Source organism: Somniosus microcephalus, chromosome 19 (assembly GCF_052327205.1).
Source record: "Somniosus microcephalus isolate GS21.2 chromosome 19, FLI_Smic_1.0, whole genome shotgun sequence".
In the NCBI taxonomy this organism is placed as follows: domain Eukaryota; kingdom Metazoa; phylum Chordata; class Chondrichthyes; order Squaliformes; family Somniosidae; genus Somniosus; species Somniosus microcephalus.
In genome coordinates this window covers 27,607,264-27,624,553 of record NC_141005.1, presented here as the reverse complement: position 1 = coordinate 27,624,553, position 17,290 = coordinate 27,607,264, and the positions used below count along the sequence as shown (strand labels likewise).

The 17,290-nt window shown below is 44.8% G+C and overlaps 2 protein-coding genes across 2 annotated transcripts in view; both read right to left on the bottom strand.

The window, feature by feature from the left end:
* Positions 1 to 146: 146 nt before the first annotated feature.
* On the bottom strand, positions 147 to 2,899 carry LOC147104266 (acylphosphatase-1-like). Its single transcript, XM_085961451.1, has one exon. It carries the CDS (start codon positions 2,746 to 2,748, stop codon positions 2,431 to 2,433), a length of 318 nt encoding a protein of 105 aa, XP_085817577.1. The 5' UTR covers positions 2,749 to 2,899; the 3' UTR covers positions 147 to 2,430.
* Positions 2,900 to 7,366: 4,467 nt separating this feature from the next.
* Positions 7,367 to 17,290, bottom strand: part of LOC147104265 (caspase recruitment domain-containing protein 8-like) — a 224,699-nt gene continuing 214,775 nt past the window's right edge. The window contains exon 19 of the mRNA XM_085961449.1: positions 7,367 to 8,160. Within this exon, the coding sequence (XP_085817575.1) occupies positions 7,703 to 8,160 (458 nt within the window). The 3' untranslated portion in view covers positions 7,367 to 7,702. The remainder of the gene's footprint in view (positions 8,161 to 17,290) is intronic.

Genomic DNA, 17,290 nt, shown 5'->3' with positions numbered 1-17,290 from the left:
GTTTAGGCATTTTCCAAACATCTACTCTCATGCTCATAACTAAATGGTAGCTTCCAGAGACAGTAATGAAGAAAGACTTGTTTCCTTATTTGTACCACGGCATTTCCACTTCCACAAGGCAAAAAAATCACAATCAGAGCAATACATACAGGATAAAACTCTTTAATTTTTTTTTACAAATGATATAATTGGAGAAGCACAATACAGTAGAATACTAAAAACGATCAACTGAACTAAATTGATATACCTATTTTGCAATGGTTTATCTCAGTGAGCAGCAGGAACACTTTGGATGAAGTTTAGTCTCCAAGTAGACCTTCAAGATGAGGTGTTTCATGTGGATAAAGTGAAATTCAGTTCACCTATAGAGGCAAACTTTCAGCTCACAACCAAAGCAGATGCGAAGTAAGCGGGGTGACTGCATTGCTCTGGAGTAGATACCCTTTGTCTCCAAGCAGCCAGACTCTGACCCGATGTTTGGATTGAGGACTGGCGCAGAATGAAGTCATTATGGCTGCTACAAGATGCACAGCTGGACAGTCAGTGAGTGAAATCCTTCCTGTTCATGTAATAATTGTGTAAAACAGGCAGCAGACAGTTTTACATCTTTCCAGATTTTTATTTCCATTGTTCCCGCTCATGATTTAGAATTGGTGAATAGGATGCCAGAGCTGTTGAAAGGGCTTTGGAGTCCTAAAATAAGCACAGTACCCTAATTAACATGTTTAAATAGGCACGTGCCAATTTCAGGCAGGCGCATAGGATTCAAAATGACAACAGGCAAATTCTGTGCATGAAACAAGTGTGCGAGATCAGGACCCAACTTTCAGTGCCTTGGCACTTATTTTTTGGAGGTAGCACGGGCGTTCCCAAGTTGAATGTTCTCCCATAGAGGTAGACTATTCTCAGAACTCAAATTTAGCAACCAGAGCTGTAACCCCACTCTTAGACTATCACTTCCAACTACACTCGTGTGACTGTGAGGTCAATTACAGGTTATTTCCGAGAATTAGGCTCCAGTCCAGGAACATTCAAACAGCAACGTTTTATGCCCTTGGGAATCCCACTCAGTGCAATAGAAAGTTCTCCCAGCAGAACTCTTGCTTCAGACACACAAATAACTCAAGCACACATAAATATTAAGTTTTAGAACAGTTAATGCAGAATAATTTTTATTTCAAAAGTGCTAACTTTGCTAAATCAGTTTTTTGTAACAACTGTAAACTTCACTTAAAACTTTGCAAAATAGTGGCATTCTATTTGCCACAGACCTGAATAAATAATGCTCCAGAACAAATTCAAGTGTCTCAAAGTGAATCACTTCACATACAACAAAATATTTTGAAGTGGAGTGAGTGCCATTATGTGGGCAAATACAGCAACATGACAATTTGTCACCAACAGAAATTGAATAAATGGTTAGTTCATCAAGGGAGGAATGTTAGCTATGACACCAGAAGTCCTTGGTTGTCCTCTTTGAATAGTGCCATGGGATGTTTTGACATCCACCTGAAGCACAGAAACAGGGAGGTCCTGAGGACCACACTTCCAACAATGCAACATTCAGATTTACTGCACTAACTGTGCTGTGGTGCCAAGTAGCTGCCTTGCAACACATTTATCACTGAAGATGCGAGTGTTTTCAACTGAGCGAAGCTGACACTCTGTAATCTTCGACAATCTTTTTCATATAAACTTTATTTTACATAAACATTTTTGTTCGAGGTCAATGTTTTAACGTGGAAATAATGCAAATGCTGAAACGTTGCTTCCATCTGGAATAAGAAACTCTTGCCTATATTTTTATTAAGTATTCCACCAATGTGACCATTCAAACAAACAGAACACAAATCTTGCAATAAATAAGAAGCCTTGAGGTTGCTAACTGGAGTCCGTTTGGAAAGAGCTCACTTCATTGTTGGCTTGTTGGCGGAATGTCTGGATGAAGGATCTGTCCATGGTAGTCAGGTGCTGGAACCTACAGTGGAGGACGACCCCACTAATCCCAAAAAACTCAAGAGGAGCGATGCAACAAGAGCATTTAACACAAAAATTGAAACTGCTAGAATATAGCCAGGCAACACAGAACGTCAACGTGTAACTCTTGTGAGAATGACTGCAACAGCAGACCTTGAACATCGATCCGGCAACGCATGAACAAACATTTGGAGAGAATTAATTCACAGTGAAACTGGATCGGATGGTGATGTGCAAAGGAACTCCAATCAGAAATAACCTGAGTGCAATCAGAAACCCGGGATTCAAGACAAGGGGACCCGGGCCGGAAGAGCAGCAGCTGAAAAGAGGCAGGGACCAGGCACGGCGGGCTGGGAAGCTGCTGAAAACGGATCAGCTCGTTGCTGGAAATCTGCCCGGGACCAACCGGAGGTGTTTGTGATTGGGCGCCGGGTGATGATAACCGGGCGGGGTTTACTTGATGACCTGAAAGGCGGTGCAGTCCCGCCGCTCGATCCGCTTCTGGTTGCTGAACTCGACTCTCTCGATCTGGGACTTGGGGCTGCCGGTGTGACGGAGCCAGGCCTGCATGGCCCGCACCGGCTCCTCGGCGCCCTGCAGCTCGCCCTGCACTGTCCCCCGCGGCGTGTTCTGCACCCACCCCACCAGCCCCAGCCGCTTGGCCTCTTTCTGCGTGTGCTTGCGGAAAAACACGCCCTGCACCTTCCCAAACACTTCATAATGCACCGACAGGAGCTGGGGTTGAGGCAAGCCCTCGCCGCCCGACGACATGGTAGCTGGAGCCCGGGGGACAGCGCCTTAGCAACCGCCACTTCCGGTGGCGGCAGAGCATTCTGGGAATTGTAGTCTCATCTTCCGATTAGGCACTTTACAATATCGAGTTCAACAATTTCAGATCATAACCTTGGCCCCTATTACATTTTTACTTATTTTTTATCCACACCTTTGTTTTGTGCCCTTCCCCCCTTTTTTTCTCTCCCACATGGCAGCTGTCTCCCATTCTGCCAGAGCATTTCACACCTAATCTAGAGCCGTCTTTTGTCTCCACTAGTCCTATCACCATCTCGTCCGGTTTGAATAACGTCTCTTCACTTCTCTTTTGTTCTCTCCCAGCCTGGCCTTTTAATCTATTTCATTTCCTGTGCTTTTCCAGTCTTGACAAAGGGTTTGACCCGAAACGTTGACTCTTTTTTCTCTCCACGGACGTTGCCTGGCCTGCTGAGTTTATCCAGCATTTTCTGTTGTTATTCTGGGACTTGTAGGGCCCAATGACGAGCATAAGCTGGGGGACTGCAGATCCCAGCATCCTGCGCTCCCAGTCTGCGCACCACGCAGGCGCGGAATATTGGAAGCGCCGTTCGTCCCTTTAGTTTGTGCGGGAAAAATCAAACACAATAAAAGTCTTGCGGCACATTATTTTAGTCTGGAGCAAAAAACTGGTGTTTATACCACGAAATGGAAGGGAGGGAAGGAACAGGCGGGGGAGACAGAGCCGCCCTTGTGAGTGCTGTAGTTTGTAATGTACCACGACCAAGGTCGTCCCATCCTCTGTCGTCGAATTACAGTATGCAGAGGACGCTTGCGTCTGCGCTCACTCGGAGGCCGAACTCCAAACCATCGTCAACACCTTAACCGAAGCGTACGAGAGCATAGGCCTTACACTAAACATCCGTAAGCCAAAGGTCCTCTACCAACCTGCCCCCGCCACACAGTACTGCCCCCCCCCGATTATCAAAATCCACGACAAGGCCTTGGACAACGTGGACCACTTTCCATACCTCAGGCGCCTACTGTCAACAAGGGCAGATGTCGATGACGAAATCGAACACCGCCTTCAGTGTGCCAGTGCAGCCTTTGGTCGCCTGAGGAAGAGAGTGTTTGAAGACCAGGCCCTGCTGTATCCCTCAGAGACATGGACCATGTACAGCAGACACCTCAAAGCACTGGAGAGGTAACACCAATGCTGCCTCTGCAAGGTCCTGCAAATCCATTGGCAGGATAGGCGCAACAACGTCAGTGTTCTCGCGCAAGTCAACATCCCCAGCATCGAAGCTTTGACCACGCTTGATCAACTCCGATGGACGGGTCACATTGTCCGCATGCCTGACACGAGACTCCCAAAACAAGCGCTCTACTCGGAGCTCCGACACGGCAACAGGTGGGCAGAGGAAACGCTTCAAGGACACCCTCAAAGCCTCCTTGAAAAAGTGTAACATCCCCACTGACATCTGGGAATCCCTGGCCCAAGACCGCACAAAGTGGAGGAGAAGCATCCGGGAAGGTGCCGAACACCTCGAGTCTCTTCGCCGGGAGCAAGCGGAAGCCAAGCGCAAGGAGCGCACATCAACCCAAGCACCCCACCCACGCGCTCCTTCAACCACCATTTGCTCCACCTGTGACAGAGACTGTAGGTCCCGCATTGGACTCATCAGTCACCTGAGAAATCATTTTTAATGTGGAAGCAAGTCATCCTCGGTTCCGAGGGACTGCCTAAGAAGAAGAATGTACCACTGACATTTCCCTGCCAGGCAATGTAACTACAGCATTTAGCTGACAAAAACAGGGAAATATCAGGAGACTCGCACAGTTTGCATGCACCATAGTCATTTCATTTTATGTTTATTTTCAGAGTGACATAAAATATCATGTGCCCCATTGTATCCTGCATTTTTATTAAACCCTCAGTAGGATTTAAATGATATGAGTGATGCACTGCCGCACATTCCCTGTCAGCTGCTGCAGGCTGCTCATAGGGGAACTAAAGGAGATTGATGATGCCTAGACTCTAAGCCTGGAATTCCCTGACGAAACCTGTCCGCCTCTCTATTTCTCTTTCCTCCTATAAGAAGCTCCTTAAAACCTACCTCTTTGACCAAGCTTTTGGTCATCTGCCCTAATTTCTCCTTATGTGGCTTAATAACAAATTTTTGTCTTATAATACTCCTGTGAAGTGCCTTGGGACGTCTTACTTCATTAAAGGCGCTATATAAATACAAGTTGTTGTTGTTGATGCTCTTTGCTCCTGCGCCTGTCTGAAAGAATACCCAGCAGAATAACAATCCCTTGACATACAGCTTAGTGTCACAGCCTGGCCAGAAATGTATGCTTCTGCTCCTGCCACCCCCACCACCTCACCTCGAGCTCTTCCTCACTTATAACTTGTGATTGCAGTCACACCCCTTAGGTTAGGTAGTGGTACAGGTCTGGTTAGTGGCCAGGGACAGGAGGGTGTGACTGCAACTCAGGCAGGTAAGGGGACCCCAGGTGCACTGCTGGAGGAGCCTTGGAATTTGTCCTTATCCAACAGGTATGAGGTTATTGCTGCCTGTGTGGATGAGGGAAAATCCTGCAGGATGGATGAGCAAGCTGACCATGGTACTATGGTGCAGGAGGCCATTCAAGTGGGGGGAGTGAAAGGGAATGTAGTTGTGGTAGAGGACAGCATAGTCAAGGGGATAGATACTGTTCTCTGCAGCTGCAACCGGGAGTTCCAACGGTTGTGTTGCCTGCCTGGTGCCAGGGTTAAAGACATCTCACGGCTGGATAAGAACTTGGAGTGGGAAGGGGAGGTTCCAGTTGTCGTGGTTCACGTAGGAACTAACGACATAGGTTGAACTAGGAATGAGGTTCTGCTGAGGGAGTTTGAGGAGTTGGGTTCCAAATTAAAATGCAGAACCTCAAAGGTAATAATCTCTGGATTGTTAACTGAGCCACGTGCCAATTGACATAGGGATAAGCAGATTAGAAGGAAGATCTCCAGAGGAGATGAGGTCAGTGTCAGTCTTGGAAACGGTGGCTTGATGTTGGGTAGTGGGGTCATGGTCCAGGGGGAGGTAGGAGGAGGTGTCGGAGAGTTGGTGTTCAGCCTCCACTAGGTAAAGGTCGGTACGCCAAACAACAACAGCACCACCCTTGTCAGCAGGTTTAATGACAATGTTGGGGTTGGATCGGAGAGAATGGAGTGCTGCAATCATCCTCCGCAATCTCCAGCATGATCCCACCACCAAACACATCCTCTTATGCAATGTTCAAGTAAATTTTCTGTTAATGTGTTGTCATTGAAATCTTTATTTTCAACACTTTGCATTGTTGTACAGATCTGTGCTCACCTTTGGAAGTGTCTTAGTGAGTTGCAGTGAATGGTGAGACGTAACGGTATCCCCCGCAATGGTGATGAGTGTGAAAGGAATGGCTTGGTCATTGTAGGAATGCTTTATGGTGCTGGTGTGGGGTGGTGTTAACCTGGCGCATCATGTGGCAGCCAGGGTGTATAGCATCAAGTGAAGTAAATCTGGCCCTGGTGATGTCATCGCTGGCCTCCCGGGCAGCCATGTGGTTGGGTGCTGATGCCCTGTGTCCTGTGTAGCATCAGGTGATTGCGGAGAAGGTTGTTGGTATGCCTGGTGATGTTGGTGTTGGGGCTGATCGTGGAGGGATTCAGAGGAACAAGGTGATATTTTTTCAAGGGCATCGATGTTGCTGGAATAGATGGCAGCTGAAGTTGAGATGACAGAAGCGATCTGCCAATGGTGAGAGAGCTTGCTCCAAGGAGGTGACAGTGGATAGAGAGTTTACTCCAAACACTTCCAAACTGCATACAGCTCAAAAGTGTCTTCCAAGTCCTGAAGGCTCCAGCTTCTGACATTGGAAAGTGATCAGCTGTGAAATGGTAGCTTTCATACCACTTTTGCAGCTGTCACCTGTTCACAGCAATGGGTAGACATACAGAACCCAACCTACTTACCTGACGTGATCTCCGAATGATGCGAACCCTGTTAAAAATGTGGGAAAATAGAAAAAGGCTGGCAAAATAGTAGTCAACAAGCAGTTAACAAGCAGTTAACTATCTTAAATGCCTACCCTGCTGCTTGCTGTCGGGTCTGTTTTGAATTTGCAGGCCCAACACTTTGGAAACTTACATGGAGTTGGGTTCGCAGCGGGTTCCCAACCCGCTGTCAATCATTTCAATTTTGACAGCAGACCCGCCTCCAAACCCGCACTCTGAGCGTCGGCAAAATCCAGCCCTGTATGTTTGCTGAAATGCTTATTCTATTTTAAGTACTCTATTTGACCTATTTTTTCCTCATTAACAGAGGAAACAGAAATACTAGGATAGGATAAAGTAATTCGGCCTAACAAACCCACCTCTTTTTGGTTAATCTTGTTCCCACTTTCCTGCCTTGTTATCGTATCCCTCTATCTATTTCTAAAGAATTAATTAACAAGTGCATCTTGATACTTGTTTAAAATCTGGTGGATAATTTTATTTACATCACAAGTAACTCGAAAATGGAATGAGATTTTTATTTTGTTGTATGTTTATTGTACTTGGTAAAGTATTATAAATACTTGGTGTCACGGAACAGACATCACTGTGGTTGAGAGAGTAAACAATAAATCTTAAATTTAATATTTATAACTGGTCAAAGAATGAGGGATGTAAAGATTACAAGGTTATTAAAGGCAAATGATTTTCCAATAATTTTCCAGTATTTATGTATGAGTATGAATAAAACATAAATGATTGATAAATGACTATTGTCGACAGAGTAGCTTTAAAATATTCTATAGCATTAAGTACCGAGTTTATTATTGGGGCGGGGAAACGAGGAAGATCTGTTGAGATAAAATTATAATGAAGAACAATATTTTTCTTTCGTAGATAAAAGCTGACCTGCAGAAGGCTTCAGCATATAGTGTACTGTAATTCTGCAAAGAACAGCATCTACGAAAAATTGTAGCCAAGCAGATAACCTGCAATCATGCCACTAAATATAGAAAACAAATGAGTAAGCCACATTCTTCCAGTTCTGTTATTCATTTCTTGTACAGATAAGCCACCTCCCTGTAAAGAAGCTACACTCCACTGTTTTATACAATTGTTGCATAATTTGTCTGAATAATTACATTCCACATCATTCACAAAGTAAGGATCATTTTCTAGCAGTGCTTTGTACAGTTCTTCTTCTGCTTCTTCTCCCCTATTCATTATTAGTTGAACAAGGGCTCTATTTTGTTGAGTTTCTGTAATGTGAGAGGCAGCTTCACGTTCTTCATCTTTGCTGATGACTTTTTTGGATCGCAAATATGACCAGATTGGTTGAGTCATTTTAAGACAACAAATAATTTCCTTTTTGTGTCTTCGAACAAAGTCCACACCTCTCCTCAACTTTTTAAACATTTCTGCAAATAAAAGTACAATAATTAAAGAAAATTTGGAGAAATGTAAATCATCTACATGAAATATAATTTACAATTTGCTTGAAGAATCCATGATTCAGTGAGAATATTAAAACTTGACTTTTTTAGTGTTCAATTTATCCAGGAACGGTAGCATAGTGGTTATGTTACTGCACTAGTAATCCAGAGGCCTGGACTAATGATCTGTGAGACGTGAGTTCAATCCCAGCAGCTGGGGCATTTAAATTCAGTTAAATTAATCTGGAATAAAAAAAACTAGTATCAGTAATGGTGATCATAAAACTATTGGATTGTCGTAAAAACCCATCTGGTTCACCAATGTCCTTTAAGGAAGGAAATCTATCGTCCTTACCCGGTCTGGCCTATATGTGACTCCAGGCCCACAGCAACGTGGTTGACTCTTAACTGCCCTCTGAAATGGCCTAGCAAGTCACTCAGTTGTAAAAAAAATGCTACGAAGAATAAAACCGGACGGACGACCTCGGCATCGGCTATAGACATGATAGCGGCACACCCAGCCCAGTCGACCCTGCAAAGTCCTCCTCACCAACATCTGGGGACTTGTGCCAAAATTGGGAGAGCCATCCCACAGACTAGTCAAGTAACAGCCCGACATAGTTATACTCACAGAATCAGAATCATACCTGTCAGCCAATGTCCCAAACTCCTCCATCACCATTCCTGGGTATGTCCTATCCCACCGGCAGGACAGACCTACCTGGGTGGCAGCACAGTGGTATACAGTCGGGAAGGAGTGGCCCTGGGAGTCTTCAATATTGACGTCAACAGTGCTATCAAGCAGCACTTACTCACTGATGCCCAGTTTGGGTTCCGCCAGGACCACTGGGCTCCAGACCACATGGTCCAAACATGGACAAAGGAGCTGAATTCCAGAGCTGAGGTGAGAGTGACTGCATTTGACATCAAGGCAGCATTTGAACGAGTGTGGCATCAAGGAGCCCTAGATAAAACTGAAGTCAATGGGAGTCGGCGGGGAGGGGAACTCTCCACTGGCTGGAGTCATACCTAGCACAAAGGAAGATAGTTGTGGTGGTTGGAGGTCAATCATCTCAGCCCCATGACATCGCTGCAGGAGTTCCTCAGGGCAGTGTTCTAGGCCCAACCATTTTCAGCTGCTTCATCAATGACCTTCCCTCCATCATAAGGTCAGAAGTGGAGAAGTTTGCTGATGACTGCACAGTGTTCAGTGCCATTTGCAACTCCTCAGATAATGAAGCAGCCCATGCCCGCATGCAACAAGACCTGGGCGACAGTCAGGCTTGGGCTGATAAGTGGCAGGTAACATTCTGCCACACAAGTGCCAGGCAATGACTATCTCCAACAAGTGAGCGTCTAACCACCGCCTCTTGACATTCAACAGCATTATCATCGCCGAATCCCCCACCATCAACATCCTGGGGGTCACCATTGACCAGAATCTTAACTGGACCAGCCACATAAATACTGTGGCTACAAGAGCAGGTCAGAGGCTGGGTATTCTGCGGCGAGTGTCTCACCTCCTGACTCTCCAAAGCCTTTTCACCATCTACAAGGCACAAGTCAGGAGTGTCATGGAATACTCTCCACTTGCCTGGATGAGTGCAGCTCCAACAACACTCAAGAAGCTCGACACCATCCAAGACAAAGCAGCCCGCTTGATTTGCACCCCATCCACCAGCTTAAACATTCACTCCCTCCACCACCGGCGTACCGTGGCTGCCGTGTGTACCATCTACAAGATGCACTGCAGCAACTCGCCAAGGCTTCTTCGGCAGCACCTCCCAAACCCGCGACTTCTTCCACCTAGAAGGACAAAGGCAGCAGGCGCATAGAAACACCACCATCTGCAAGTTCCCCTCCAAGTCACACACCATCCTGACTTGGAAGTATATCGCCGTTCCTTCATCATTGCTGGGTTAAAATCCTGGAACTTGCTCCCTAACAGCACTGTGGTAATATTTTCACCACACAGACTGCAACGGTTCAAGAAGGTGGCTCACCACCACCTTCTCAAGGGCATCTAGGGATGGGCAATAAATGCTGGCCTTGCCAGTGACGTCCACATCCCATGAACGAATAAAAAATAACATTCATTCATATAGAGTTGGGCTATGGTTTGCATTACCCAAGGGAAGGGGAGCGGGAGGAAAATCACCTGTGATGCTGTCTCTTTATGAAATTTCTGCTCCTGATTGGTCCGAGTGACTGTCTTTTCCCCCTCTTGAGCCTTACTCTGAGACTCACCTTTAGCTCTTTTTCTCGAGTCATTCACAAGATCATAAAGAAAATTCAGGTGAAGGAGCCAGTTGCCCATTTTAGCTCATGCATCAGAAAAATAATTACAGTCCCCATCATATGTGTAATATCCAGCTGTATCTTGAGTAAATCTGAGGTTTTTACCTCATCTACTGCACCTAGAAAACTACTGATCACTTGTTATGTGAAGAAGTTTTTCCTGATGCGTGCTCTCACCAATTTTTGTCTATAACTTTGTTCTAGTGCTTTGGCTTACCTTGTAATAGAGCTCCGGATTTACCTTCTCTTAACTGTTTAATATCTTGCAAACTTCTATAAGATCTACACTCAGTTGCCTCTTTTCAAGGCTAAAGAGCTCCAGTCTGTCCAGATTTTCCTATAATTCAATTCTTTAATTCCAGAGTTCAGCCTAATGGCTCTCCTCAGCACTGCCTCCATTGCTTAAATGCTTCCTATATGTTTTAGTGACCAAAATGGAACACAGTTCTCATGGTAGTCTTACCAGAGCACTGTAGTGTTTTAGCATGACATACTCCAATTTATGACACTGATCTAGAATATATTTTGGAATTCTATTTGCTTGTTTATTGCCGCTTCATGGTGATTTGAGATGTTAAGTGCTGAATCTACTATCACCCCAAATCCCTTTCAACTTCATCAGACTCCATCCCTCTCCCTGATTACTGCCTGTGGCTGAACCAGACTGTTCGCGACCTTGGCGTCCTATTTCACCCTGAGATGAGCTTCTGACCACATATCTGCTGCATCACCAAGACTGCCTACTTCCACCTCTGTAACTTTGAATTCCACTGCTTTCAATTTCAGTAGCAGTCTTTTGTGAGGAGTTTCATCAAAAAATGTGGAAAGTGCACTACGTCATCATGTTTTTCACTATCCACTTGGGGTGTCACTTCCTCAAAAAGTTAAGGAGATTGGTCAGGCAGTAACTTACCCTTCTGAAACCATGTTGGCTAGATTATTATCAAACATGTAGTCGTCAGGTTTGTTCCTCATAATCAATTCTGTTATTTTACCAGTTATTCATGACTATTCAGACGATTCAGTCTATACAGTAGTTGACAGGATCACATTAATCCCCTTTTTGAAAATGGGTAATTTGTTAACCTGTTTCCAATCGAGTGGGGCTTTCTTCGTTTTCAGTGACTCCTCATGATGATTGTCAGCATCTTAAAAATGTCATCCCTAGTCTCACTTCATAACTCAGGATAGATACTATTCACTAATGGATTTGTTTATTCTGAGCCTTTTAAGCCTCTCTAGAATGTCTAACTTGTTGATGCTGAAGCCTTTTAATCTGTTGGTATTATCTCCATGTTAACAGTTCATTTCCATATAGTGGGGGTAGCAAAGATAGGACATTTTTACAGAGGTTAAGCAAGATGGTAAATTAACAGAGGCAAGAGGGAGAGAGGGAGACTAGGGAATGGGAGTCTGGGGATTGCATCACGGGCAGAGGAAGAGAGAGACTAGGAAATGGTTGTCAGGAGATAGGGACTTGGGTGGAGTGAGAGGGAGAATAGGGAATGGTTATCAGGAGATTGGTGCTTGGGTGGGGGGAGAGAGGGGGAATGGGGGTTGGGACAATTGGGACTGGACGGGGCAGAGAGGGAAACTGCGGACTGGGGGTCGGGGTGATTGGGTGGGGGGTTAGAGGATTAGGGAATGGGGTGGTGAGCATTTCCTGCAGAGCCGGGAGCAGCAGCAGCAATGTGGTGAGAGGAAGCGGCGCCGAGAGAGGAGCATCCAGTAAAAGGGTGAGCGAAGCCGAGGGACCTTACTGTAGGTAAATAATGAAAGATTGTTTCCACTGGTGGGAAAATGGAGAACAAGGGTACGGAGACTAAGGATTTTCACTGCGAGTGGGAGTGGCATGCCCTGATTTTACATTGCAAGGTCCAATACATGGAGGAGCGACATGCAGAAAGGCTGAGCACGGCTGGCAGCAGCCCATAGTAGTGCTGTGGATTTGGGGGGAGCACACCTGCTCCTCCACGCTCCACAGATGGGGGAAGTAAAAAAAACTTCCCCGACCATTTCTTCAGCGGCTTCCAGTGGTCCCTTTAAGGACTGCTGTTTAGACCACAGTAGAACTGGAAAAACTAGTCGTAGCTTGCATGGCACATCATCCACCTAGTTTTGCACACAGTTTGTAGAATGGTCTTGAAATAGGTGCAGAACCCTTATTGGCATATTTAAATTGATCCAACGCTGATTTCAGTCAGCTGCCAGATATGCCTAAAAACAGTGAGGACCAATATGCCATTGGCCATGTCGCTTGTGTACATTAAGTGTAGGACCTCATGCCCAGAAATTGGTATACATTGTGCTTGTTTTATGCCTAACAAATGGGTGAAAAGCATAGTAATTTCTATCCCCAGTGTGCCCAAATAACTCTTGCTGATTGAGACCCATGCCAGGGTGTTGGATCAGACCCACCATGTAAATTAAATTTGACATCCCTAGTATAAAGCTTTTTTGTGTTTCTGCCTCTTTAAGGATTCGTTTGAAGTGACCCTGGAGAGCTTCAAGTAACATCAACAAAGCCTGTAGCCCATTTTTGGTCGCCTTATCTGAGGAAGGATGTTCTTGCCATGGAAGGAGTGCAGCGAAGATTCACCAGGCTGATACCTGGGATGGCAGGAATGACGTATGAGGAGAGATTGGGTCGATTGGGTTTGTACTTGCTGGAGTTTAGAAGAATGAGAGGGGATCTCATTGAAACTTATAAAATTCTAACAGGACTAGACAGACTAGATGCAGGAAGGATGTTCCCGATGGTCGGGGAGTCCAGAATCAGGGGTCACAGTCTAAGGATAAGGGGTAAGCCATTTAGGACAGAGATGAGGAGGAATTTCTTCACCCAGAGAGTGGTGAACCTGTGGAATTCTCTACCACAGAAGGCAGTAGAGGCCAATTCATTAAATATATTCAAGAAGGAGTTGGATATATTTCTTAAGGCTAAAGGGATCAAGGGATATGGGGAGAAAGCAGGGACAGGGTACTGAATTTGGATGATCAGCCATGATCGCATTGAATGGCGGAGCAGGCTCGAGGGGCCGAATGGCCTACTCCTGCTCCTATCTTCTATGTTTCTATGTTTCTGTATTCCCGTGATATTCTTGAAGGCACAGTGCCTATTCCATACATACTGTCTGTGATGGAGGTTTACAGTGCTTCATGAAGGTAAATTAAATAGAACTGAAAAGATTATTGCAGACCATTATGCTAAGTACCTATCAGTGATTGTATTTATGTGTACCTTTATATTGCCTTGTAAATATGTAGTTTTTCATACTTTACATCTATCACCTGAGTGAAGTCCTCCACTTAGTAGCAAATTTTCTTCATGTACAGATTCCTTCTCATTAATTTAAATGAGATGAAATGCTTCATAGGAGCAAGCTTTTTCACAATTGTTGATATATTAATTGATTAATTGTGTTTCACAATACATGACAAGCTGAGTTCAAGAGTTTCTCATAAATATGTGTATGTATATACTTCTTTTACACACACCAAAGCACACACACTCACTCACTCACTCCCTCTCTAGCAGAACACCCATGGTGCCATACCAATCAATGAGGTACAGGTACACTATCCCTTATCCGAAAGCCTTGGGACCAGCTGAGTTTCGGTTTTCGGAATTTTTCGGATTTCAGAAGGTATTATTATAAGACTGGGAAATTTGTATTTAATATAAATTTTAAAAGTTCAGGCTACCTCTTGCGACTGTTCCGTGTCTCATTCCCCTTCCTGCTTCTCTGGAAAGCCGGATATCGGCTGACTCCTACTAAGCTGGCCCGCAAATCAGGTCGGGGGTCGGGTGGGGGGGGAGAAAAGAATATCGGACGGGCCGCGGTTCAAGTCGGGGGGGGGGGCGGTCGGAGGTCGGGGGGGGAGAAAAGAATATTGGACGGGCCGCGGTTCGGGTCGGGTCGGGTGGTGGGGGGGAGAAAAGAATATCGGACGGGTCGGGGGTCGGGTGGGGGGGGAGAAAAGAATATCGGATGGGTCGGGGGTCAGGATGGGTCAGGTGGCGGGGGAGAAAAGAATATCGGACGGGTCGGTGGTCGGGTCGGGTCGGGTGGGGGAGGGAGAAAAGAATATTGGACGGGCCGCTGTATTGTTGGCTTCACTCTCCCGGTACCTCCTTCACACTGCCCGGCTCGGCCTGCAATCTCCTACCCAGGAGGGAACTCTGTGACCCTCTGCCCTGCTCAGCGTAAGTCGTGCGCCACTCTGGTCATGTCGTGCGCATGACTTACGCTGAACGAAAAAACTTACGGTTTTTAGAGGTTTTCGGTTTTCGGAAGTTCGTGTAAAGTATAGTCTACCTGTAGTTATTTTTTCCCCAAGATACCAATTTAGTACCAGCAACTACTATTTTTTCAAGCTACCACAAAACAAAACAATTAAATAACACAAACATTTCTTCAGTCATTTCAGATGCCATCTTGAGTTCTGACCCAGCTGAGTAGTTTAGTGTATAAACAACACTTATAAGAAACTGAAGTAACCAAATTACTATTATACTTTAGTTTTGTAGGTTAGGATATGTATAATGTAGCACCAATGTACAAGGTGGAGATAATGAGTTAATCCATACCCTGAGTTAAACGATATATGGGTCTGTATATTGCATTTACCCAGCTAAGCTTTAAAAACATGATTAAGTGACTTTGAATGCTGAGAAATTAAACTGCAGAGCAACTCGTGGGAAGATTAGGGAGGATGTCTGTTCGGCCAGGCGAGGCAACACATACAAGATAACATACCTAAGAATTCGTTTGTTCGTAAACTCACAACAGGGTTCCATTACATCAAAGTATGGTGGGACTAATCAGGATGTGCTTGCTTTGCAGAAGCAACCCAAGACAAGGTCAGAATCTGTGCTTTGCAGAGATTGAACGAGGACTGTTATCTTAGGAAAACATGAAACAAGCAAACCACCTTGTTAGAGACAACTGGACGGTTGTAAAGCAATTAAGATGAGGCCCCAGTCACAAAAGGTGACAGGACCAACTGATAACAGAACTGCGAGTTTGTAGGCGGCAGGAAGGATTAAATGTTATGGTTTATAATTGCCATTTAGCTATAACTCTGTATATGCTGATAAGCTTTGCACCCGCCCCTAGGGCAGGGGTTTGATTTTTGTACAATTGTGAATGTTGCTAGGATATTGGTGGAGTTGGATTCAGACAGCAATCTGAAAGGTTCTCCCCAGGCCTGAATAAACCATTGTGACTTCAATTAGTTGGTCTGTCTTTCTTACAACAAGCCGGTGACGTCGACCTTGTATATCACTTGGTCCGCAGTTTGGGGGCTTACATCAATTGGCGATGAGGATGGGATATGCGATCTGAACAAAACTCTCGGACAACAATAACCTAAGACGGGTGAGTATGTTTAAATTACCACCTGTAAAATTAGAGGTTAATCGCTGGCGAGACGTCAAGTAAGATCGACGTACAAAAAGAACTATAAAAAGAAAGACACCTTTAATTGAGGGCGGTTAAAACTGCCGGACTGCGGTACCGGAAAACAGGGGTTTAGAAACTTGGTAGGCCCACGAGGTGCAGCTCTTAAAAGAAGTAGTTAAACGGGTTGTTTTAAAACTTGGTGAAGGACGAGTCCTTCTGGCCGAAAAAGTAAACCGACAGGGGCAGTAAGTCCCCTAATCCGGGAGGCAGGAAATCCTTATAAGTCGAGAGGCGGCGAAACCTCAGTAAACGAATGAATGATTGTACAATCGTGAGTAAATGAAATAACTCAATAGTCACAAAGAGGTTAAAATGGACAAGGGTGAGGCCTGTCCCAAATGCCTAGCCTGAGCCGGAATTAAGAGGACAGTAGTCCCACGTGATGGCCAGGATCAAGTAGGATGTAGGGAGACACAGATCCCACAGTATCAAAATCTTGTGACTAACGGGTCGGCGTGTGTGTTGAATGAAACGGAGTGATTGACAGGAGGTAAGGAACTAACTAAGTTAACGCTATAGTGGCGAACAACGTAGCGTACAAACCTAATTTACCAACAACGTGAATTAAGTATTAGATATATAAAGTGAGACGAGTGAATTTAGAATCATGAAAAAAAGGGAGATGGAAAGGAGGATTCCCCACTGTGGGGGGACCTGGATTCTATAACCCGATTCCTGGTAGATAAAAAATAAAAAAGACGGTACAGAGAGCCAAAGGGCTTGGTGGAGGGGACAAACCAAAGATAAAGAGGGAATGGTAATCTTAGCTTGTTACCAGAAACAATGTAAGGAATCGAAACAGAAGGGAGAGATAAAGAAGGAAAAAGATCTAATTTGCAGGCTAACCAATTTGAAAACTCAGCAAAGGAAGAAAAAAAAACAAACAGGGATTTGGAAAGCCAGGGAAAGCTGCTGAGTCACCGATTTAAAAAGGAAAAAAAAAGATAAACTTAAAGCTTTACCAACATGGAAGTTATTAACATCTGTACCGAGACAAATAAACACAAGGTTTGCTGAGTGCAAGGAACCTTAAAAGTATGCTGGAATTTCAGGTTGTATGAAATTGTGTGTTAAAGTGTGAAAGTTTTCCTGACTATGAATGTTTAAGAGGTTACAATCTTCCTTTGTCTGAAAGTCTGTCCTTAAAAAAAAAAATGTCTGTTGTGTGTTTTAGCTCCACCCACTTCCCTGTGTTTAAAAAAAAGCATTTAACCCTTTTGTCTTGTCTTGGATTTTGGAAGTTTTAAGAATGTGCGAATAAGATTGTGCCCCCAGAATGAAAAAAACTACTACAATTTAAGTTAAGCTGGAATGTAAAAACTGAGAAGAGCAACAAAAAGTTTGTTTAACAA